The sequence below is a fragment of the Saccostrea cucullata genome, unplaced genomic scaffold, assembly GCF_032062105.1.
Source record: "Saccostrea cucullata isolate Sc308-1 unplaced genomic scaffold, CSIRO_AGI_Scuc_v1 ctg2177, whole genome shotgun sequence".
In the NCBI taxonomy this organism is placed as follows: Eukaryota; Metazoa; Mollusca; class Bivalvia; order Ostreida; family Ostreidae; genus Saccostrea; species Saccostrea cuccullata.
The window spans coordinates 85,677-111,796 of NW_026934111.1; the positions used below are offsets into that span (position 1 = coordinate 85,677).

The 26,120-nt window shown below is 31.9% G+C and overlaps 2 protein-coding genes across 2 annotated transcripts; both read right to left on the bottom strand.

Moving 5' to 3' along the window:
- Nucleotides 1-7,003: 7,003 nt before the first annotated feature.
- On the bottom strand, nucleotides 7,004-8,263 carry LOC134239967 (uncharacterized). Its single transcript, XM_062722097.1, has one exon. It carries the CDS (start codon nucleotides 8,224-8,226, stop codon nucleotides 7,039-7,041), a length of 1,188 nt encoding a protein of 395 aa, XP_062578081.1. The 5' UTR covers nucleotides 8,227-8,263; the 3' UTR covers nucleotides 7,004-7,038.
- Nucleotides 8,264-17,713: 9,450 nt separating this feature from the next.
- LOC134239963 (uncharacterized) lies at nucleotides 17,714-18,868 on the bottom strand. Its single transcript, XM_062722093.1, has one exon. It carries the CDS (start codon nucleotides 18,773-18,775, stop codon nucleotides 17,714-17,716), a length of 1,062 nt encoding a protein of 353 aa, XP_062578077.1. The 5' UTR covers nucleotides 18,776-18,868.
- Between the last annotated feature and the right edge of the window lie 7,252 nt (nucleotides 18,869-26,120).

Here is a 26,120-nt window from a genome sequence, read left to right on the forward strand (position 1 = left end):
TTTGTTTAATGCCGAGTTTTTGTAAATTATAAGGTCAATCTAATGACCTTGTCAGCATATATATTAATACCCGTCGTCTGGTCGAATTCAGGCTCACTTGTTTTATACAAATTGATTAACATGTGTTTTTACTGAATTTACGATACTGTAGAGCAATTTACACCAAGTTTGTGTGCACATATCGTTGCAGTTATGAGACTATATCTTTCAAAAAATAATGATTCATTGCTTAAATATTTTATACTTTAAAGCAGCCAAGCACTGGAGTTTTTAAAATGTATGTTGCCAAAAAGGAATTGATTTTTTTTATCTAAACTGTACACTGAAAATAGTCATTCTAAATGGAAATGTACATCTTGAGTAGCATGGCCACAAATGCAAGGAACTGCCGATGCTGATGATAAAATATAATATTATACTTTCATGTAAATTAATTGTATCTGATTCGTCGGGAAACATTTGTTAAAAACCCTATTACTCGCTGAATAATGAATCCACACCCTCCTGCGTAGCACCAGTCAATATTGTTTGACGACAGGTGATATTCCAAAAAATAGCGACTGCGCAGAATTTATGCTCCCACGGTTCAATGTTATATGTATTTGTATAAAGCATTCAGTATAATATAATAAATATTGCATGTAGTTGAGTGTAACATTGAAAATTTTCACCCCTCGAAAATCATTGTCAACCTCTGCTGCGCCTCTTTTGACAATGGTTTTCTTGGGGTTAAGATTTTCAATGTTACCATCAACTACATGCAATATTTATAAATGTTTATTAATATTTAAGGCAGATAAATTCGAAACGAGCCCAAATTGTAATTGGTTCGTTAGTATTTTGTAAGAAATGTAAAAATTCCTGCTGGTTAGATCATATCGATACATAAAACTCCCAATGCAAAACAGGGTTACAAAGCGACTTTGATATGTTTACATTCATTCGCCATTACAAATAATGCAAAAGATCGCAAAAATATCAACTTTGTAAGTTACTGACTTCAGTCATGACTAAAAAAACAGCGGCTTTTTAAAAGAAAATATCCGTAAATGGTTATATAAAAATACATTTGCCCTTTCCGATAGTCGGGGTTTAGCTATGCTAGTTGTATTGATGTGCTTACTAAGAAATGGCGACATTGCTCTGAATGAGATTAATGATTCAGTGTTTAATTCATTCTTAGATTTTGTCTTCGACGAAGTGGAAGCTGAATATCTGAGAACCTTTTGACATACACTGTGTTACTGTAACAGTTTACTATCACAATGACGTTCAGAGGGCAGTGCACAGAATATATGAATATTTCTTTGGTGTAATTCAACAGGACTATTTTGGTACATGTTAACAATAAGTAATTTCAGGGATCTGTAATTATTAAAGCAGTATATTTGTGTAGTGTAAAACAGATGTGGATTAAAAATATACCTCGAATCGCTTTTAGAAAATTTGAAATCAGAATATCTTTTCCAAAATCAATTATATCAAAGAGTTTGATTTTTAAACACATTATACAACCAGTCCCAATAATAAATTGAAGTCCTGTGTTTTTCCATAATACAAAGGTGTTTTTTTTTCAATAAAAACGAAACTCATTAGAATAACTGCATGTACCTTGCCTTTGGTCGTTTGCAGAAGTATTTCATTAAAACACACTGTAAAACAAGTTACAAGATGCATGAGTTTCTAATTGCAAACATGTGTCTTTGGAGATATTGTCGCCAAAAATGTTATTACACCATTATAAAAAAAAATTGTCCTGTCCATCTGTCCACTAAACACTAGTTACCTGAGCGTTTCTGATTGTATTTTGTCGAGTGTCACTCTGTGTTTTCAGTTTATCAGCAAACACTTTAACCTTGGACTTAACTTTTGATTGGTTTGCCCTTTGGCTTTCATATTTCAAAGGACAAGAAAGGCTAAGACCTCTTTTTGGCCCCTGGATCGGGATGTATTTTAGAATGATGCAACAATTTATTTTAAAAAACTGTTGTCACCCTTGCCACAATTGTGTATTGGTTCTAAGTTATGGAATATACAGAGGTCTCAAGATGGCCATAAGATATGTCAATTTTCGAATTTTGTATTTGAATGCAAATTTTTATTTATCTCACAGCAAAATTTGTTTTAGAAAACAGAGTAAAAACTTGCCTATCTACTAAATTTGTAAATTTTCATACACAAGTATCGAATACATCTTATGTATTAAAATCTCAGATAGGCAAGCTCGTGCTGTTTTCCGAAGTAAAAGTATCTCAACAGATTGAAGTAATTATGGAAAAGATCTTACTTCTGCACCCGTGTGACCTCCATATAAGCTTTGATTTGATCAATACAATTAAATCAAATGCTCAATAATGTTTTCTTACCAATTTTAGACAATTATTTACACTTTGAAATGTCGACAGATGACATCAGGTGTCATAAAGGAATTAGCCCGCCCTGCCGATTGGTCACATCAGCCGTGTCCTCCTTGTCATGATCGGAATATACAAAATTGTGACGGAAAATACCATGCACAATTTAGTGTGCATATAATTGTGTAAAATCTAATATGGAAAAGTCAGACAGCATTGATTTAATGATAGATTGTATTTGCTGACAAGGTCATTGTTTCGACTATAGAAATATAGTTCTTCGCCTTCATTAGGCTTTTAAACTTTAACCTGTTTTTTCCTCCATTACTAGTATTATAAAGTACGTTTATTGTTTAAGATGATATGGCCACAAAAATGAAAATAAGTAAAGTAATGAACAGGTGCATTTCTTTCCGCGGTTAGTTTACATATCAAATGGGTTCAGAAACATTTCATCGTTAAAAAACAAGGACGTGAGAAAAAAATCCATCTGGGTAGAATGCCTCATTAACGTTCATATTCTGTCATTTGTTACTTTGACACGTTTAAATTTCCCATTAATATTAAATCATCTTTATCTTTTCTACAGAATTTCGTCTTGTTTATGAAATCCAATAAGGAAATAAATTTTAGGATGTTAACCAATTTTAATTTTATGATTGTAGACAATGAAAAAATAAGGTCAAAGTCGTCGTGCTATTACGTAGAAAGTATTAACTCATGAAGATAACAGTGTACCCGACTGATAAAAATACATTTTTTTTTTACTGAAAACGCTCCTGAAGGATGTGTGATTTACAGCATAATTTTTCACCTAGTTTACAGATGAATTCTTTCAAAGTCGCTAGAACAATCCTGGAATTGATCCACAAATATTTTTTTTAAAAATCATTTCAAAACGCACAGTAAACTCTACTGTCAGAAATAACAACAAGAAGCCATCGGGCCTTATAGGTCATCTGAGCATCATGTAACAACTTTCTAACAATTGAATTTGGTTCGTGTTTTAAAGCAGAGGTCATGAATTTCACAATTTCGAAAGAGGCACCATTGCATATCATAACTATACACTTACGAGTAGCATGCTTACTCTGGTAACTTAATACTCAAAGGTACATCAGAGTAACAAAGAGAAAATGCATTTACACTTTGTCTTTGTTGTGCACTCATCCACTGGAACCACTGGCCTTGTTTCAAAAGTTTGGAAATTTTATCATAGATGTTATTTCATCATAAATGGTTGATTAATACCAAAGAGTAGGTTCAAAGCATTAATTTATTTTCAGACTATGTAACTAACCAATCCCCATACCCCTGACCCAGGGGCCCTGAAATTAACCATTTTGAAAGAGGTACCTTTCTACATATAAAATATCTACTCAGATAATTGGTATAATACCCAGGAACAAGGAAAATGATTTTCAAGGAATTCATCCATTTTCACTATATAACTATAATAGCCCTGCCCTAACACCAGAACCCCTGAATCAGGGGCTATGAAATTCACAGGTTTGGAAGAGGCATCATTCCTCATCATAACTATATACATATTTTAATGGTTTATTATCAAGAAGCAGAGAAAAAGAAATTTTACAGAATTTATGCATTATCACTATATAATCAATAGAGCCCTACCCTAACACTAGAGACCCTGACCCTGGGGCTATGAAATTCACAATTGCTCATAACAACTATGTATCTTCTTAGTGTGTTAGATACCCAGGAGCAGATAAAAGATTTTCAAAGAATTAATGCATTTTCACTCCCTATATATAATCAATAGAGCCCAACCACTACACCAGAATCTCCGAGCTTGGGGCCATGAAATTCACAATGCTGGTAAAGACCTTCTTGCTCATCATAACTATGTACTTGGTTAGTTTGTTCAATAACCAGGAGCAGAGAAAAAGAATTTCAAAGAAATATTGCATTTTCACTATATAATCTAAATGGCCCCGCCTTACATGTAGCACTAGAATCCCTAACCCTGTGGCTATAAATTCACAATTTTGGAAGTGGCGGCCTTATTCAACATAACTATGTACTTGGTTAGTTTATTTCATAACCAGGAGTAGAGAAGAGTTTTTCATAGAAATAAAACGGTTTCACTATATAATCTAAATAGCCCCGCTGTAGCACTAGAACCCTGACCCTGGGGTCATGAAATTCAGAATTAGGAAGAGGCAGTGTTATTCAACATATTTATGTATTTACATGCCATTTGCAAAAAGTGGCGTTTCCAAATAAGTGAAATATTCTCTCTAAAGAGACTTTAAACAATCATTAAAAAAACAACAACTCAGTGTCGAACATAATTTTTATATCTGTATTAAATGTAAGTAAAAAGTTTTATCTTGTTTATAAAATCTGATTTTTTTGTGAAGTTTCTGAAAAAATATTACTTTCTGTAAAGTTTTGTTTCAATTATAATCAAACTCGGTACACAAATAAACAACTTCTATATGCTAAGAAAATTCTGAAAAATTGTCTTTTGCACGAAGGTGCGTGTTCGTGTGTTCTATGTTTAATACAAATACAAACTTCTAACGTTCTTTTAAACTGCTACTCTTTTCTGCAGTTAGATTAAATAAAATTGAACCTACCACACAAAAAGAGAATGGAAAAAACTAGTTAATTTATAGTCATTTTATCTTTAAAAATTACTTGAACAATCAAATGTTTCCTCGATGGCTATTATAAAGATTGTTCGTGCGTATAATTCGAACATGATACTGCGAATCGAATAAATAGGAGTCATAAACTTAATTTCGGGGGATAACAATACAGTAGTAAATTATGATTTTAACCAAACAAGGAAAATTTAAAGTAGAAAGGAAGATCTCCTATTTTCTATAAAGTATATTGTTTTTTTTTTAAATTGCAACCAAGGTCTTTCCTAGCTAGTTCAATAGCCGCATATGAAACAAATTTCAATCTTTGTAACCTTTTATTTAAAGTTAATTAGGTGTTATCGAAAAAAATTTAAGAATAAAAATGAATAATATTATTTGATAGAATGCCGTTGATATTTCTTAAAGTCTAATTGAAGCAAGATACTTCTTTTTCTGTAGACGTTTTTAATTCTTATGAACATAATTACATTTCAGAAATAGAACCAGCGTATACATCGTACAGACGCTCATTTCTTTTTTTTTTATTCCAGACTTATGCCTTCTATTTATTTTGCTTAGAACATAAATCGTAGAAATAATCTTAATGTTTGATTTTTTTTAATTTACACAATTTTTATGAAAGATCACACTAATAACAAAGGAAAAGTGATTGAATACTATGCATATTTAAATGCAGAATTTGTGATATACATTAAGTTTACAATATATACTTTTAAGATATAGGAAATAAAATTACTGCATACAGGGAAATTTTCGCCCCCGTTTTATTTTCGCCCCTTTCGCCCTTCCCTCATTTGGGCGAATTTAAAACGGGGTGAAATGAAATAATGCAGTATAACTTCTTTAATAAAACTATGACTGGGCGAATTTAAAACGGGACAAAATTGTTTGCAAGGGCGAAAATTAAACGGGGCGAAAATAACCCTGTATACAGTACTTTGCCGCGGTCATTAGATCAAATCCTGTCAGCTAAGAATATTTTACAGTATGAACCTTATGGATAAAATCTACTGTAACAGTATTCAAGCTCAAAAGTCCATTAAACGGTACAAAATTGGAGCAGAACAATCATGGACCTCTTAGAACATAGATAATGGATTATATGCCATGGTGAAGTGAGCATCCCCTGCAGACCAGTCACACCTGTCATGTGCTCCTTCGTATGATCGGGAATTAGTGGGAAAACCTCTCGGCAAAATATAATGAAAACAATGGCCAAACAATTATATCATGAGTATGAAAAATGTAATGACAGATAGTGTTTTCTGACAAGATTATTTTTATCGAATACATTATCAAATAAAACAAACTAAATTTATAATTAAGACCAATAAAATTTTCCACTGTTTGTTGTAAATGTTATTTTCTTCTTCTTAAATATATTACCAAAAAAAGAAATCTTCAACCTGTACCTCTCGAAAGTATTTAAAGAATTTTAAGGATAAATGTGTTTTAATTAATTTTTCAAATTGGTTATTAATGATTTTTCCCCTCTGGCTATTTTTTTAAATCACTAACATATAACAGAAGGAAGAAATCATTGATATACAGTTTTCATTTTCATAGAATAAGGATAAACATGAACATGATGAACTACAAAACTTTAAACATAAACATCCATATAAGTAGCAATCAACAAGTTAGCTATTAATTCAAGTAGGATTTTTCAAATTGATTTTAACACAACAAAATTCAAATCAGGTTTTATTTCAATGTTAGTTACAACTCAAGTAAATATTATGATATAAATTACACCAAATCAGATATTTATAAAAGTTTAGCTTTCAAATTAAATAAATCAATTGATTTTTTTAAAAAAATGATAAACATGATTGATCACAGAAACTGATTTCATTGAAATCTTCATAATCTTGACATTTAGATTGAACAAATGATAACTTTAGATGAATAGGTTAAAGACTACTGAACTTTGGAAAACGCTCGTCTATTATAGATATTATTTTCTTTTATAGTAAAGATGTATTGTAAATTACACTAAAGAACAAAATACGCAGACATGCACATACACAGGTAGCATCATGAATAAGAATTTAACAATATGGTTTCTTCTTTTTCAAAAGTGTGATTGAGTCGTTTGATGAAAAGTTAGTGTAATAGCTGGCACATTTTGTGAGACCTTTGGCATAATTAATAGTTTCATTCCTGTAATATTTAGATATAATTTTTACATTGTAATCGTTATTTTCTTTCTTGCGATTTTCAAAATTTCCACTCTTTGTCGTGTGATGAACCGCTAAAATTGTTTTTGTTGCATCTATAACAATGAATCCTCGCTTCAAAGATTCTGTAACCAGAAAATTGTCATAAGCACGCCTTCCAATGACAACATCAGGCATATCCTTCCAAGGATAATTAGCATTTGTTATGAAATAATCCTCACCCCATGCAGTGAATAATTCTCCTCTTTGTTTTGAAATATTCCTTAACAATTCAAAATCCCCTGCATCCTGCATGGATATATTTTGTACGTTAGTCCTCCGTCCTATAATAAGAATTGAATTATTGTACACACCTATCGTTTTTTCAACAGCTAAAGCGGTTTTTGATAGTCCCTCTGTAAATAGAATATCCCCGTTTGCGTAGGCATAAAAAGTCGATTTTGAAAAGTTCATGGCAGCAAGAAACATGTCCTTCAAAACCGGAATACCAATACCAGTTTTAACCACAGGACGAACATTCCAACCTTTATTTTGGACTCTTCTCATAAGATCTGTATTATTTGTGAAAAGAAGCGGTGTTATGGACGGTTTCAATCTGAACCAGTTAAGAACCGTTGTGTTTCGACAGAGATATTTCTCGATATCTACTGACCATGAGGTGAACAATGTTATCACTGGAAATTTATATTCATTGTTCCTTGGATATCCCTTAGTTGTCAACCCTTGCTTCAATTTATCGAATTTCCCCGAAGTTGTTTCTTGACCCCATTTTAAGTTTTCTAATTTGTTCACAGTTTTCTCATTGTTGAGTTTGATCTTGTTCTCACTTTGAAATACACGACTTGCCTCACCATGAAATGAAGATTCATCCAGAAAACTCGATGTTCTTTGGTCGCTCTTCATTATTAGGACTTGCATGTTCAGAGACTGCTGAACTTCTTCGAGTATAGTTTTGTAACTATAAGAATTCCTGCTGGACAGATCATATAGGTGCACATATATCCCAATGCAAATCAGGGAGAGAAAAGCGACTTTGATATGTTTCCATTCATTCGCCATTACAAATAAGGAAAAAGATCGAATAAATATCAATTTTGTAAGTAACTGACCTCAGTCATGACTTACAAAAACAGCGCCTTCCTACTGGGAAATATTTTAAAATGCATTGCCCTCCGATAGGCGGGGTTAAATTAAACTTGTAATGATATGCTAGCTAAAAAATGGTGACATTGGCCGAAATGCGATGAATTATGCTCTGTTTAATTCATTCTGAAATTTAATCTTCGCCGAAGTGGTAGCTGATATCTCAGAACCGTTTGACATATTACTGGTGTGTCTGTATTTTTAAAATCTTGCCCTTTACTTTAAGTTGTTTGCTTGCTGACTTTCATATTCCAAATTTGTAATTGTATTCCTTTTGACAGGATATTTCTTTGAGCACCGTCATATTTGACCTCTTGATAATGACCTAATTCTTTTTATTAAATATTTATTTACTTAATTGTCCTTGTCCTTAACTTTAAAACAGGTAGTGTTGGACCTTTCATTCTTTATATGCATATGTACTGTGCTAAGACCTTTCAAAGGGTAAAAATATGTTAAATCTCGTTCATCCCTTGTGACTTGGCTTTCCTTTGAATGCTAACACTTTAGACCATTTAATCTTACCTTGAAACTTGTCCTTCTGCAATATTTAACCTAGACTCTTTTGTTCGTCATATCCAAATTTCATTGTAAATTTAAGTATTTAATAAAAAATAAATATTCAATAAAAATATTTCGTATTGTTAAATGGACTTTTTATTTTGAATACCGTTTGTTATCTCCATATGTTTCATGGTAACTATGAAGTATAAGTAAATAACGAACAGCAGGATCCGCCGTTAAAACATACTTAAGTCTGAGATTGCTCTCAAGTCTGAGAATTTTCTCAAATCCAAAATCCTCAGACTCAGTGGCCTTCATAAAAAAGTTGAGAAAATAAAAATTCCTTAAACTCTGTTTTATTCTCAAATTATCAGCTGAGTAATTTTCAAGACTTGAGTTAAGAATTCTCAAAGTTTAATGACGGCGGACCTAGAATTAAAGCTCAAAAGTTCATTAAACAATACAAAATAGGAGCAGAAGAAACATGGACCTCCAAAGCATCAGAAGTGGGATCAAGTGCCATGGAGGAGTGAGCATCCCCTAACTCTATGAAAAATATCAAATTTGAAACAAATTCAAAAGTTTAGCAATCTCTGAATTTCTGTCCTTTTACGAAAATTTTTTTCTTGGGAATTCATTCTATCCTTAATATATAATATGTAATTCTATTTCATTTTATGTAAAAAAAAAAAATCAAATTCCAAATTGTCTTTAAGTTTAATAACTTATGGGCTTTATTTTTCAAAAAATGTGGTACTTATCTGAGTTTAATATTTTAATATTTAAATAATAGTTAAGATCTATAACGTGTTTAATTTTGAAAATGTCAATTTTACGAGGGACATCAATTTTTCAAGCGTACAATTCCATTAAAAAAACAGTAAAATAAATTTAATGTAATCTCTCTTTAATATTTAAGGATGTTATTAAACAAAAGTGGTGCTTTTCTATTTATTTGTAATTAAATTGTTATTCATAAATAGTATTTTATAACGAGATAAAAAAAACTTTGTCTGCTCTTTGTCTGCTTCTTTTTTGCCACAATAACAAGAGTATTGCGGTGAGCTACTTGTTTTTGACCTTAATGTTCAGAATTTCATTATCAGGACTTAAATATTCAGAGGCTATAATGTAGTTCAAGGCGTCTATACAATTCAAAAAGAGCAACCACATAACTCCAAAATATCAGCGTAAGGATCAAGTACCATATATTAGTGAGCATCATCTGCCAAACATTCTCTCATGTTCTCCCCGTCATGATTGAGAAATAACGGAAAAATTCGTCGGTTCAGTGTGTAAATAACTGTCTAACAATAAGTATGAAGAATAACAGTCAGCATTTGACTTAAAAACAAATTGTATTTGCTGATAAGGTCGTTGTACCGACCATAGAATTTAATTGTTGACTTTAAACGAGTCTGCTGATCTTCTCGTTTCATCACTTTGTTTGTCAATAACTTACATCGTTTTAAAATGTTCACAAGTAGATCATGCTCTTACGTAACGCATAAACTGAGATAGATGTGAATTTGATAGGTCACATCCAACTATGCATGTAAAACTTTGCAGGTAAACGCCTCATGGTTAAATATTAGAGGAAAAAAGACATTCCATGTCTCCTGCTTTAGATTCCATTATGATGAAGCTCGTACATTTAATGTTTACTCGTAGAGAAAAATGAAAAAAATATATTCAAAGCACTTCACTGGAGTGAGATGGCACATGTGTTTTATATTTTATATATATATATTTTACTTGAAAAAGACCTTATTGGTAACCTAACAACCAAACACTATGATAAACGTGATGGCTTTCACTTTTCCATCGTCAACTTCCCTTAGTCCTTAATTTCATAAAGAAATACATTAAAATATAATTTTATGCGAAGGTGAATTATGTAACACTTAAAATATGATCTCATTAGAAATAAAACAAATATTGTAATCGGATGCAAATAAAATGGGGAATTTGATAAATGAGTAAAAATTAAAATTCTGCCACTAATCAAAACAGAACAGATTGCAGTTTTGCAAGAAAGAATTGAGTTAATTTTAATTTTTTTGTATGAAATGCATGCAGTTTAATGCATGCATAAAAGGTTCAATATTGATAACCTATTAATAACCTCGTGAGAGTATCTCGAGGACGTTTCAGCGATTTTTTTCATAGATTTTTATCGCAAGTCAATTAGTTTTGCAAAAAAAAAATCGAGTTAATTTTTAATCTTATGATATGAACTGCAGTTCAATGCATGCTTAAAAGGTATAATATTGATAACCTTTTAAAAACCTCGTGATAGCATCACAAAGAAGTTTTATCGATTTTTTCATAGATTTTATCACATGCCAATTTCTTCCTTAAAGTGAGGCATACAAAAAAATATTAAGGTCTATTGATACTCTGTTCTAAATTTCACGGAAAAGAAATAGACTGCCCAGAAGGAGAAACTTAATTTATTCAACTAGCGTGCCTCGTAAAGCGTTCATCCAGGGAGTGAGAATCCCATGCTGGTGGGGTTTATTACGACTTTTGTAATAATATTTAGTACATCAATTCATTGTTAAAAATAAAGTGCTTATCAGACACCCTCTTTCCTATGTTTTACGTTTTGCTCTTTACAAGTATTGTGGAAAATAGTTAATTATTAAATATAACCTATCTCCACAAGCACTTGACGTTACATATTTTTCTTATTACAACATACTACCCTTACCTTTTAAGAATAGGGGTTATATCATATTTTTTTATGCGCCCGGATCGAAAGATCGGAGGCGTATATTGTGTTTGTCCTGTCTGCCTGTCTGTTTATCTGTTTATATAACATTTTTGAATAAGTTTTCTTATTATATCACAAATGTAATAATTTTCGCTATAAACCCTGAAAAATGCTGAGTCACACCGGAAACAGTTATGTCACGCCGAAAACAGTTATATCATCCCCGACTGAAGCAGTTATGTCAACCTTTCGATCACCTTCACGTGTTTTTACGTTACGCATTTTAATTCAGGTTCGAGATTTTATGACGTCGGTTGCTAACCAAAAATAAACAACACAGCGTATTTTTTAACGTCAAGAAGATATTTTTGGATTATTTGTGTAAATTTTATCGATTTTGAATGATTTTAATTTTAAAAATATCATATAACATATACCACATGGCTTCTCGGGTGACTATACCAGAATATTTGCCCCTCGGGGCGACTTCGATTCGTACCCGAGTACGTACTCGAGTTACTTGAGTTTCAATCGAACGACCATAGTTACTACTCAAAATACGTCATATGACCCTATGAACTCTACCCAAGCTAACCCAGCCATACAGTAGGATTACTAGAGTTTCGATATGGCGGCGTCGAAAGAAAAACCCGAACGAAGGAATAATTTTTTTTTTTTACTAAATATTATGTTGAGCATCGCTTATCCTTAAAAGCAAACTTTGAAAAGCACTTTCTACATGAACGCTTTATAATTTATATGAATATATGTTTATTTGATTAGATTTTTCAGGCTTACTGTCCGATAACAGCAGAGACATAAATTCAAATTCGAAACCAAAAAAGTTCAGAGCTGAAAAAGAAAAACATTTCAACTGCAGCAAAAGCTATAGAAAAAATAAACTCAACAGATGATGTCAAAATGGACCTATTTGACCGCCTTTTAAAACTCATAGAGGAAATTTATTTTATTTTCGCTACCCTTCAAACTCATATGAGTTCGCTTGAAAACCACATGTTTGTGTAAACATCCGGTCATGTGACGTGAACCAAGAGTTGATACTCGGGTGTGAATCGAAGTCACCCTCGGTGACACGAAAGCCCTGGAGTGTTATGTCACCCTCTGCCTTCGGCATCGGGTTAAATAACACTCCAGGGCTTTCCAGTCACCTCGGGGCAAATATTCTGGTATGTCACCCTCGAAGCCATGTGGTATATGTTGTATGACATTGTGATATATGTATAATGTCTGTTTGTCTGCAAACTTTAACCTTCGTCATAACTTTTGAACCAAGAGAGATAGACACTTCATATTTGGTATGCATTCTCCACTATTTAAGTTCTTTAAAATGTCACCAAGTTCAATGACCTTGTGACCTTGCCTGTGACCTATATGCTAAATATAGTTTTTTAGCAAACTATAAGGAAGGATATGGAGATAACGAACAGTATTCAATCTTTAAGTCCATTAAACAATATACAAAATAAGAGCGGAGCAAACACGGACCTCCGAAACATCAGAGGTGAGATCAGGTCCCATGGAGGAGTGAGCATCCCCTGCCGACCGGTCACACCCGCCGTGTGCTCGTTGTCATGATCAGGAAATAACGGAAAAAATCCGTCCTCAATTCAGTGTATAAATAATGGACTAACAATTGATATGAAAAACGTCAGTCAGCATTTGACTCAATGATAAATTGTATTTGCTGACAAGGTCACTGTATCGACCATAGAACTTACGAAATGATGACTTTAAACGAGACTGTTGATATTCTTGTTTCATCAACTTGCTTGTCAATAATTTACCTCGTTTAAGAAACTGTTCATACGTAGAGCATGCTCTTGCGTATCGAATCAACTGAGATATATATACTCCGTATGCAGGTGATGAAGATATATTGCTGCATAAGTAAGGGAAGTTGACGATAGAAAAGTTAAAGTCATCACGTTTATCATATAGCTTTGTTGTTAGATTACCATTAGTGTCTTTTTCGAGTAAAATATCCAAGTATGAAGCATGTCGGACTCTGTGGTATCTTTTATCTCAAGCTCACCAGGATATATCGTATCGACGTAGGAATGAAAATTATCATTATTAATTGACAATACGTCGTCGATATATCTAAATGTCGAGTTGAAGGCCACAGCAAGTGTTTCCTTCTTTTCACGCATAAGATTTTGCATAAATTCTGCTTCATATGAATATAAAAATAAGTCTGCTAATAACGGAGCGCAATTTGTAACCATGGGAATTCCAATAGATTGTTGGAATATTTGGTCTCCAAAAACCACATAGGTATTGTCAATCAGAAACTCAAGCATCTTCGTGATGTCGACTTCAGAGTACTTATGTGTGCAATCATAATCTGTTTTAACAAAATAATTTCGCAAATGACCATTGACGAGGTAAGTAAATTTACGAGTTCCATTTTTATTGAAGAAGCAGCTGTCAATGATATCAAAAAAGCCTGGATTTTAATTTGTCATGGGGAATTGTTGTGTATAATGTTGAAAAGTCGTAAGTTTTTAAGCTGTTGATTTTTGTAAAGTCTTGTGATTTCAAATTGTCCAAAAGTTCTTTAGAATTTTTAAGTATCCACATCTGATTTACACCACTTCTTGAATATATAGTTGCACAGTACTCTTGAAGTTTTTCCTTCACTACTGTCAATATCTTCTTGAGGAGTAACGAAAGAGGCTTGGTTGAACATTTACTGGAACCTGCAATGTATCTTTGTTTGTAAGGATTCTTATGAAGTTTCGGACTCCAATATAAAAAAGGTAGCTCAAATTAATTTTGGCTCTGTGGAATATTAAAAGTATTCAAAACTAATTTTGAAGAATTTCCTCCTTAGAAAGGGAAGTAGGAGTATAAGTAGGATTACCACTTGTAGAATTAAATCCAAGTTCTTCTAGAATACAATTTATATACTAAGTAATGAGCCTTACAAACGAAGACAACGTTGTTACCTGCTTTGTCGGCAGGAACCAGCACGTACTGATTATGTAATCTATCTTATTCTTTTTTCACTTCTGGTTTATTGAACACAGAAGGATAGATGGTTTTCATTTTGCCACTCAATCTTATAATACGCGATTTTATCATGGATCTGATACATTTAATCAATTCTGACAAAGTGTCTACGTCTTCTTTATCATATCTGACCCATCGCCTTGCGTAATCTTCAACAGATTCCATAATATCTATGAAATTCCGACGCTAGTTGATGTATCGGGGTTCCCTATATTTAGGACCTTTTAAAATAAAGTGATCTAAGATCCTTATTATTAACTTCTTTACGTCACCTGTAATAACGTGTCCAGCAGGACTATAGTTATAGGGCGAAGAAGAATATGAACACGAAGGGGGATTATTTTTCAGATAGTCGATATCCAAGCCATGTAAAGTGTTTTTGTAATTGAAAAGTTTGGAAGCAATGGTCGATGTATATTTGTAGGAAATACAAGGTGTAGTATCCTTCTCCATTACTTTTGAACCTTAAAAGATAGATACTTCATATTTGGTGTGCAAACACCACCAATGACATACTTTCATATGACACCAAGGTAAATGACCTTGTGACCTTGAATGTGCCCTTTATGCTAAAAATAGGTCTTTTTAAACCGTCATTATAACTTTTGAATCATGAGAGATAGATACTTCATATTTGGTATGCATTCTCCACTAATAAAGTACTTTCAAATGACACAAAGTTTAATGATCTTGTGACATTGACTATGAACTATATGCTAAAAACTTTGTTGCCGCCAGGCGCATAGTGTTTCTCAAACATATCGTGTTTGATGATGTCAAGTGCTTGTGACAATCTCTTCCTGTTGTGTTGGTGAACAGGAGGAGCTGCTTTTCATCAGCCCCTTCTCCTTTCACTCACCAGGAAAGGAGAAGGCGTGGGTTGATTTTAATCAGACTGATTTTATATCGTCCTGAAATGACTAAAAGGGGTTATTTTATAGAAAATATTTTATTAACACAAAGAATACAGAGGTGTAACTGTTAGAATGCATTTGAAATACAAAATAATATTAAGGGAAAAATCACAACCAAGGATTTTATTGTGTGCACGGACTTCTTCAAATAGTGTTTTTGATTTATAACTAACAATTTCAGTCAACTGAATCAAGAAATAAAGAATTTAATCAATAACTTTACTCGTTTATGTCGTACTTGTAGACAGTATATTGCACGTTCTAAACCTGTGGCTCTACGGTGAGTTTGACGTCATGATGTTTTCTCACTTTTCTTGAGCCTAGAAAATATATTATAATCTATAACCATGTTTTCGCATCGCAATTGTAATGTCTGTTTATAATGATGATAACGGGCCCTGGTGTTGAATAGGCTTTTGAGACGTTGTGCTGATTACCAAGTGTACATTTAAATTATTTTTTTTTTTAAGTTTCTCTCAATATATGTACTTCGAAATGGAAAAAAAAATATGTACAACCGAGTAACTGAGTACCAGATTTAGTATTCGATACTCGGGCCTTCGATCGAGTATCGAATACTAGCTGGGTACTCGTTGACATCCATAATATATATATAGTTATTGTACATTTAATGAAAATTTGTAACTACTAACTTAAAGACATAACAACGAAGCTTTAAATTAATTTACAATGCAGAAAAATTAAATCATAATTGGAAAGGGATCAATGAATACCAATAGATTTTTTGCCAAAATACAGTTTATCTCACGAAAGCATTATCGCAGAATATCGATAGGTCTTCTGATTCTACCAGCGGTTGTATTTTTCTTTGATCATCATTGTTTTCTTTTTTTCATACTTTTTATAACATTTTTACTTCATTAACATTTAACTAGTACTTCATTCACAGTTTTGCAAATTAATGAACAACTAAAGAAGGAAACATTGTCTGATAATTTTTTAATCAAATAAAGACAAATAAATTCTGTAAGTATCAAGTTCTTTTCTTTGTTTCAGCAGATATACGTAATTCATCATTAAGGTACTCCAATCCTCAGCTAGGAAGGATAACTTTTTAATTTATAATTTAATTTAAAAGGTCTCAAAATGAAGCTTGAAAATTCATTTTTTCATGCCATAATTTTTATTTTATACCTCTCAATGTGCATCAATGTTTGTTAAAAGTCGAAATTTTTACACCATAAATGTATTTTGAAATTACCTTTGTAAAGAAATAGAGGTTAATTTTCATCTTACCATAGCAAATAAAAATTTATTAACATAATATGAAATTAGAAGTAATTTATGGTGTTTTGCATTGATAGGAAAATCTGTATACACTTAGCATTGTAAAATGATCGATTTGAAGAGAAATTAATGTACCTTATATGCATAAAAATCGTGTAGTTTCTTCAAAAGCCTTGATACCTATAATTTTTATTTCTGGTTGTTGATTAGATTTGAAGTGGAAAATGCATAGTAGGTTTTTTTTTTAATTCGCATTTCCTGAAAATCTATTTTAAATTTAACAACTTTCCCTATATGATATGATTTACTTTAAAGATAAAGTTTTAAGAATTATCGTGAGTAAAAACGCGTTACTCTGGGAGTTCAATGATAAATATAAATTTCAAAACCATTGGCAGCAACAGAACTAGTGCAGGATGCAAAATTGATAACTGGAAATATTTTCGGAAGTTTAAAGTATTCATCGTATTTCGATTATTTCGAAAGGAAGTTCCATATCTTCTAAGCAGAGTATAAATAGTTCAAAGCTCTCAATGTTGAACCAAGTGGTCTACCTATCTATACTGTCTACCCACCCTTGCCTCAGATTAAATTTGTGACTTCACATTAGCCTACACATCAGCAGAAAGGAACATATGCCACTGAAAGCAGTCATGCACAGAACTTACTAAGTTATTAATCAAATGTATGTTGCCGAAAGAGAATTCAGTTTTATATATGAGCTGTAGCTGCACATTGTAAATATATATTTTAACGAAAATGTACATCATGAGTAACATGACCACAGAAAGAAAACTGTCGATACTGATTATGAGATATAGAATTTTATCAATTCTAGGTAGATAAATGCAAAACAGCTTGCCTTGGGAAAAAAGCATAAAGTGTAATAACTGTTTTATATGCCTTTTTGTCATATCTGTTTGCTTTGAAAGCAGTAACATATGAAAAAAAAACATATATATCAAGATCTTCATATAAATCCTCAATGTTAACAATAGGGTTTCTTCTTTTTCAAAAGTGTTATTGTGCTGTTCGATGAAAAATTTGTATAATAATTGGCACATTTTGTGAGACCTTGAACATATTTAATGGTCTCATTCCTGTAATATTCAGAAATAATTTTAACATTGTAATCGTTATTTTCTTTCTTGCGATTTTCGAAATTTCCACTCTTTGTCGTGTAATGAACCGCTAAAATTGTTTTTGTAGCATCGATAACAATGAATCCTCGCTTCAAAGACTCTATAACCAGAAAATTATCATAAGCACGCCTTCCAATGACAACATCAGGTATTTCCTTCCACGGATAATTAGCACTTGTTATAAAATAATCCTCACCCCATGCAGTAAATAATTCTCCTCTTTGTTTTGAAATATTCCTTAACAAATCAAAATTCTCTGCATCCTGCATGGATATATTTTGTACGTTAGTTCTCTTTCCTATTATAAGTATTGTATCATTGTGTATATCTATCATTTTTTCAACAGCTAAAACAGTTTTTAATAGTTCTTCTGTAAATAGAATATCCCCGTTTGCGTAGGCATAAAAAGTCGATTTTGTAAAGTTCTTGGCTGCAAGAAACATGTCCTTCAAAACCGGAATACCTATACCAGTTTTAACCACAGGATGAACATTCCAACCTTTATTTCGGACTCTTGTCATAAGATCTGTATCATTTGTGAAAAAAATTGGGGAGATAAACGGCTTCAATCTGGACCAGTTAAGAACCGTTGTGTTCCGACAGAGATATTTTTCGATATCTACTGACCATGAGGTGAACAATGTTACCACTGGAACTTTATATTTATTGTTCCTTAGATACTCCTTAGTGATCACCTCCTGCTTCAATTCATCGATTTTCCTCGAAGTTCTCTCTTGACCACGTTTTAAGTTTACTGATTTGTTTACAGTTTTCTCTTTGTTAAGTTTGTCCTTTGTCTCGCTTTGTGATACACGATTTGCCTCACCATGAAATATAAAACTCGATGTCCGTTGGTCGCTCTTCATTATTAGGACTTGCGTATTCAGAGACTGCTGAACTTCCTCCATTATGGTTTTGGAAATGTAAAAATTCCTACTCGTTACATCATATAAATACACATAAATCCCAATGCAAAACAGGAATAGAAACGCGATTTTGATATGTTTCCATTCATTCGCCATTACAAATAAGGAAAAAGATCGAATAAATATCAAATTTGTAGGTTACTGATCTCAGTCAAGACTTTAAATAGACAGTGCCTTCCTACTGGGAAGTATCTTTAAAACTTTATGTAAAAAATGCATTGCCCCCCGACAGGGGGGGGGGGGTTAAATTATGCTTACTAAAAAATGGCGACATTGGCCGGAATGTGATGAATTATGCTCTGTTTAATTCATTCTGAAATTTAATCTTCGCTGAGGTGGTAGCTGAATATCAGATCCTTTTAACATTTACTGAGTTACTGTAACATTTAACTTACACAATGATGTTAAGAGGGCGCTGCACACAATATCTTGATTTTTCTTTGGTGTTGTTCAGCAGCACTTTTTTGGTACATTTAATAAATGAGTAATTTAAGGGAACTCTATAGCAAATAAATCGAGAAGTAGTGTAAAACAGTACTGTAGTGGATACAAAATACCTCGATCCGATATTAGAAAATTTGAAATCAGGATTTCTTTTCGAAAATCAATTATATCAAAACGTTTGATTTTTAAACACATAACACAACCATTCCCAACAATAAATTGATGTCCAAGCCTTTTGACAGAAATACAAAACTTTTTTTTATGGAACTCATTAAGATACTTGCAGTGTATCTTGTCTTTTTGTCCGTTTGGAAAAAATATTTCATTGAAACACATGGTACAAATTTGACAATTAGTCCTAAATATAGAAAAGATGAATTTTTTAGTGCAAATATCTAATCTGGGAGATCATGTCGTCCAAAAATGTTTATGATGCAATTTTCCAAGATTCATGGTATAACATTCAGCCCTGTCTACCTGTCTGTCTGTCTGTCTGTCAATTAAAACCCTTTCCTGAGATTTTCTGATTACATTTTTCTGTCCAATCCTCTCTGCACTACCGGTGTGTCTGTATCTTTTATACATTGCCCTTACTTTTACTTTGTTTCTCGATGGCTTTCATATTCAAAATCTTTATTTGTATTCCTTTTGACAGGATATTTCTTTGAGCACCGTCTTATTTGATCCCTTGATAATGGATTTTGACCGATTTTTTTTATTTAATTAAAAATTCATTTACCCAATAGTCCTTGCCCTTAATTTTAAAATAGGCAGTGTTGGACGTTTTATTCTTTACATGCATATGTATTGTGCTAACACCTTTCAAAGGATAAAAATATGTTAAATATCGTTCATCCCTTGTGACATGGCTTTTCTTCGAATACCAACTCTATAAACCACTAAATCTTTACCTTGAAATTTTCTTTTTTAACCTAGACTCTTTTTATAAGTTGACTTCGAGCATGAATACTGTTCGTAATGTCCAAATTTTATTGAAAATTTAGGTATTCAATAAAAAACATTTTGTATTGTTGAATGGACTACTTATTTTGAATACCCTTCGTTATCTCCATATGTTCATGGAAACTATGTATGAAGTATATGGAAATAACGAACTGAATTCAAGCTCAAAAGTTCATAGAACAAAACAAAATTGGACAAGAAAAAACAAGGACCTCCAAGGCATTAGGTGTTGGATCAGGAACAATGGAGGAGTAAGCATTCCCTAACCCTATTTAAAATATCAAATTTGAAACAAATTCAAAAGTTTTTTTAAATTTCTGTCCTTGTACAAAAAGTTTTTTCTTGGGAATTCATTCTATCCTACATATAATTGTATTTCATTTTATGCAATTTTTTTTTTACAATTTCCAAATTATCTTTAAGTTTAATAATTTATTCCTTTATTTTTCCAAAATGCGGTACTTATTTGAGTTTAAAAATTCTAATATTTCAATGATAGTTAAGATCTATAACGTGTTTAATTTTGAAAAAAAGGCAATTTTACGAGGGACATCACTTTTTCAAGCGTGCCATCCCTAAAAACAGTAAAATAAATTCAATGTACTCTCTCTTTAATATTTAAGTATGAAATTAAACAAAACTGGTGTATTTTTATTAATTTGTAATCTTATTATCTATAAATAGTACTATATTATGAGATGAAAAGTAACGATGTCTGCTTCTTTCTTGTCACATTGACAAGAATATTGCAGAGAGCTACTTGTTTTTGCCCTTACTGTTCGGAATTTCATTATCAGGACTTGAATATTCAGAGACTATAATGTAGTTCAACGCGTATATACAATTCACAAAGAGCAACCACATAACTCCAAATTATCAGCACAGGGATCAAGAACTATATAGTAGTGAGCATCATCTGCCAAACATTCTGTCATGTTCTCCCTGTCATGATTGAGAAATAACGAAAAATTCGTCGGTTCAGTGTGTAAATAACTGTCTAACAATAAGTATGAAAAATATTAGTCAGCATTTGACTTGAAAACAAATTGTATTTGCTGATAAGGTCGTTGTACCGACCATAGAATTTAAATGTTGACTTTAAACGAGTCTGCTGATCTTCTCGTTTCATTATTTTATTTGTCAATAACTTACATCGTTTCAAATGTTCAAACGTAGATCATGCCCTTACGTAACGCATAAACTGAGATCGGTGTGAATTTGATAGGTCAAATCCAACTATGCATGTAAAACTTTGCAGGTAAACACTTCGTTGTTATATCTTGGAGGAAAAAGACATTACGAAAGTAGTAATAACCCCCAGCAGCATAGGATTCTCACTCCCTGGATGAACGCTTTACTAGGCACGCTAGTTGAATAAACTAAGTTTGTCGTTCTGTGCAGTCTATTTCTTTTCCGTGAAATTAAGAATAGAGTATCAATAGACCTTAATATTTTTTTTTTGTATGCCTCACTTTAGGGAGGAAGATGGCCTGTGATACAATCTATGAAAAAACCGCTAAAACGTCTTCGTGATGCTATCACGGGTAATAGGTTATCAATATTGAGCCTTTATGCATGCAGTGAACTGAAGTTCATATCATAAGATGTAAAATTAACTAAATCTTTTCTTGCAAAACTAATTGACTTGCGATAAAAATCTATGAAAAAGAATTACTAAAACGTACTCGAGATGCTCTCACGAGGTTATTACACATGTAAAAGGTTATCAATATTGAACCATTTATGCATGCATTAAACTGCATTTCATACAAAAAAAAAATTAAAATGAACTCATTTTTTTTTTTGCAAAAGTGCTATCTGTTCTGTTTTGCTTAGTGACAGAATTTTAATTTTTACTGATTTATCAAATTCCCAATTTCATTTGCATCTGATTACAATATTTGTTTTATTTTTAATGAGATCATATTTTAAGTGTTACATAATTCACCTTCGCGTAAAATTATATTTTAATGTATTTCTTTATGAAATTAAGAACTAAGGGAAGTTTACGATTGAAAAGTGAAAACCATCACGTTTTTCATAGAGTTTGGTTGTTAGGTTACCAATAAGATCTTTTTTTCAAGTAAAATATACAAATATGAAACAGATATTTTTTTTATTTTTCTCTACGAATAAACATTAAATATAAGAGATTAATCATAATGGAATCTAAAACATGAGGCATGGAATAATATTTATTACATCTATTTATTGTTTAAATAAATGCTTGTTAGACACCCCCTTTCCTTTGTTTTAGGTGTTTGCTCTTTACAAGAGTTGGGGAAAATAATTAATTATTAAATATAATCTCAACACGCACTTGACGTTACATATTTTTCTTATTTCAACATACTACCCTTACCTTTTTAGAGTAAGGGTTATATTATATTTTTTTATGCGGCCGGATCGAAAGATTCGAGGTGTATTTTGTTTTTGTCCTGTCTGTTTGTCTGTTTATCTGTTTATGTCTGTTTGTCCTTTAACCTTTGTCAAAAGTTTTGAACCATGAGAGATAGAGAGTTCATATTTGGAATGCATACTCCACTACTTAAGTTCTTTCAAATGTCACCCAGGTTAATGACCCTGTGACCTTGAATGTGCCTTTTATGCTAAAAACAGTCTATTAAAACCTTGATCTTAACTTTTGAACCATGAGAGATAGAGACTTCATATTTCTATGCATTCTCCACTAATAAAGTACTTTCAAATGACACCAAGTTCAATGATCTTGTGACATTGCCTATCATCAATATGCTAAAAGTAGCTTTTATCAAACTTTGTTGCCACCGGACGCATAGTGTTTCACAAACACATCTTGTTTGATAATGTCAAGTGCTTGTGACAATCTCTTCCTGTTGTGTTAGTGGAGAGGAGGTGCTGCTTTTTATCAGTCTGATTAGAAACCAGCCCCTTCTCCTTTCACTTGCCAGGAAGGGAGAAGACGTGGATTGATTTTAACCAGAGTGTTTTTTATCGTCCTGAAATGACTAGAGGGGATTATTTTATAGAAAATATTTTATTAAAACAAAGAATACAGAGGTGTAAATGTAATAATGCTTTTGAAATTCAAAGTTATATTAAGGTAAAAAATTCACAACCAAGGATTTTTCTTGTGTGCACGGGCTTCTTCATATAGTGTTAAAAAAATTCTTTAAAAATCCCTAATATATCTATATATATAGTTATTGTATATTTAATGAAAATTTGTAACTACTAATGTAAAGACATAGCAACGAAGCTTTGAATTAATTTACAATGCAGAAATTTTAAATCATAATTGAAAAGGGATCAATAAATACCAATAAATTTTTCGCCAAAATACTGTAACGGTCTATCTCACGAAAGCATTATCGCAGAATATCGATAGGTCTTCTGATTCTACCAGCGGTTTTATTTTTCATTGATCATCATTGTTTTCTTTTTTTCATACTTTTTGTAACATTTTTACTTCATTTAACATTTAACTAGTACTTCATTCAGTGTTTTGCAAATTAATGAACTCCTAAGAAAGCAAACATTGTCAGATAGGTTTTTAATCAAATGAAGACAAATACATTCTGTAACTATCAAGTTCTTTTTTCTGCTTCTTTAGATTTACATGATTCATCATTAAGAAACTCCAATCCTCAGCTAGGAAGGAATACTCTTTAATTTATAATTTAATTGATAAGGTCTCAAAGTGAAGCTTAAAAATTCATTCTTTTCATGTTAAAATTTTTATTTTGTTAAAAGTCGAAATTTTTTCACCATAAATGTATTTTGAAATTATCTTTTTAAAGAATTTGAGGTTATTTTTTTTATCTTACCATAGGTACCAACATGTATTTACATGATTCGAAATTAGAAGTAATTCATGGTGTTTTGCATTCATAGGAAAATCTGTATACACTCAGCATTGTAAAATGATCAATTTAAATAGAAAGTAATGTACCTTATATGAATAAAAATCATGTAGTTTCTTCGAAAGCCTTGATACCTATGATTTGTATTTCTACAATGTGGTTGTAGATTAAATTTGAAGTGGAAAATGCATAGTAGATTTTTTTAAATTCGCATTTCCTGAAAATTTATTTTAAATTTAATAACTTTCCCTATATGATATGATTTACTTTAAAGATGAAGTTTGAAGAATTATCGTGGGTAAAAATGAGTTACTCTGGGAATTCAATAAAAATTATAAATGTCAAAGCCATTGGCAGCAGCAGAACTAGTGCAGGAGGTGAAATTGATAAATGGAAATATTTTTGGATGTTTAAAGTATTCATCGTATTTCGATTATTTGAAAAGGAAGTTTTATAGATTCTAAGCAGAGTATAAATAGTTCAAAGCTTTCAATGTTGAACCAGAGGTCTACCTATCGATATTGTCTACCCACCCTGTGCCTCAGATTTAACTTCTGATTTCACACTAGTCTTACTTACTAAGTAATGAATTAAATGCATGTTGCCGAAAGAGAATTCAATTTTATATCTGAGCTGTAGCTGTACATTGAAAATATATATTTTAAACGAAAATGTACATCATGAATAACATGACCACAGCGAGCTGTCGATACTGATTATGAGATATAAAATTTAATCAATTCTAGGTAGATAAATGCAAAACAGCTTGCCTGGGGAAAACGAGCATAAAGTGTAATAACTATTTTGTATGCCTTTTTGTTATTTCTGTTTGCTTTAAAAACAATAACATACGAAAAAACATACATATTAAGATCTTCCTGTAAATCCTCAATGTTTAATAGGGTTTTTTTCTTTTTTAAAAGTGTTATTGTGCTGTTCGATGAAAAATTCGTATAATAGTTCGCAAATTTTGTGAGACCTTGAACATAATTAATTAATGGTCTCATTCCTGTAATATTCAGAAATAATTTTAACATTGTAATCGTTATTTTCTTTCTTACGATTTTCGAAATTTCCACTCTTACACTCAGCTTAAACTGTTTTTGTAGCATCTATAACAATAAATCCTCGCCTCAAAGATTCTATAACCAGAAAATTATCATAAGCACGCCTTCCGATGACAACCAGGCATATCAGTCCACGGATAATTAGCATTAGTTATAAAAATAATCCTCACCCCATACAGTAAATAATTCTCCTCTTTGTTTTGAAATATTCCTTAACAATTTAAAATCCCCTGCATCCTGCATGGATATATTTCGTACGTTAGTCCTCTGTCCTATAATAAAAATTGTATTATTGTACACACCTATCATTTTTTCAACAGCTAAAACAGTTTTTGATAGTACCTCTGTAAATAGAATATCCCCGTTTGCGTAGGCAAAAAATGTAGATTTTGTAAAGTTCTTTGCTGCAAGAAACATGTCCTTCAAAACCGGAATACCTATACCTGTTTTTACTACAGGATGGACATTCCAGCCTTTATTTTGGACTCTTTTCAGTTCTGTATTATTTGTGAGAAGACTGCTATATTTCTCAGTTGTGTTATCATTAACATCTGTAACTGGTGATCCTAATTGATCTGTGTCCTCCTTGCCATGATAGGAACATACAAAATTGTAACGGAAAAAAGTGTGTAAATAATTCTGAGAAATCTAGTTTGTAAAACGTTAGTCAGCATTTGACTTAATGATATAATAAGGTCATTGTATTACAGTTCTTGACCTTCATTAGACTTTTTAAACTTTAGCGCCTGTTTTTCCTTCCATTATTATAAAAAAAACGTTTATTGTTTAACGAAAAAGAAAAAAAAGTATAATAATAAACAGTACATTTCATGCAACAGCTATAGTTTTCATTTAAATTCATAGTTAGAAAAACAAAGATATGAGAAAAATCCCTCTGGCTTATTTGTCTCTTTAACGTTAATATTCTGTCATTTGTTGCTTTGCCACGTTTTTATTCCCCATTCATATTTAATAATCTTTTATCTTTTATACAGAATTTCGTCTTGATTC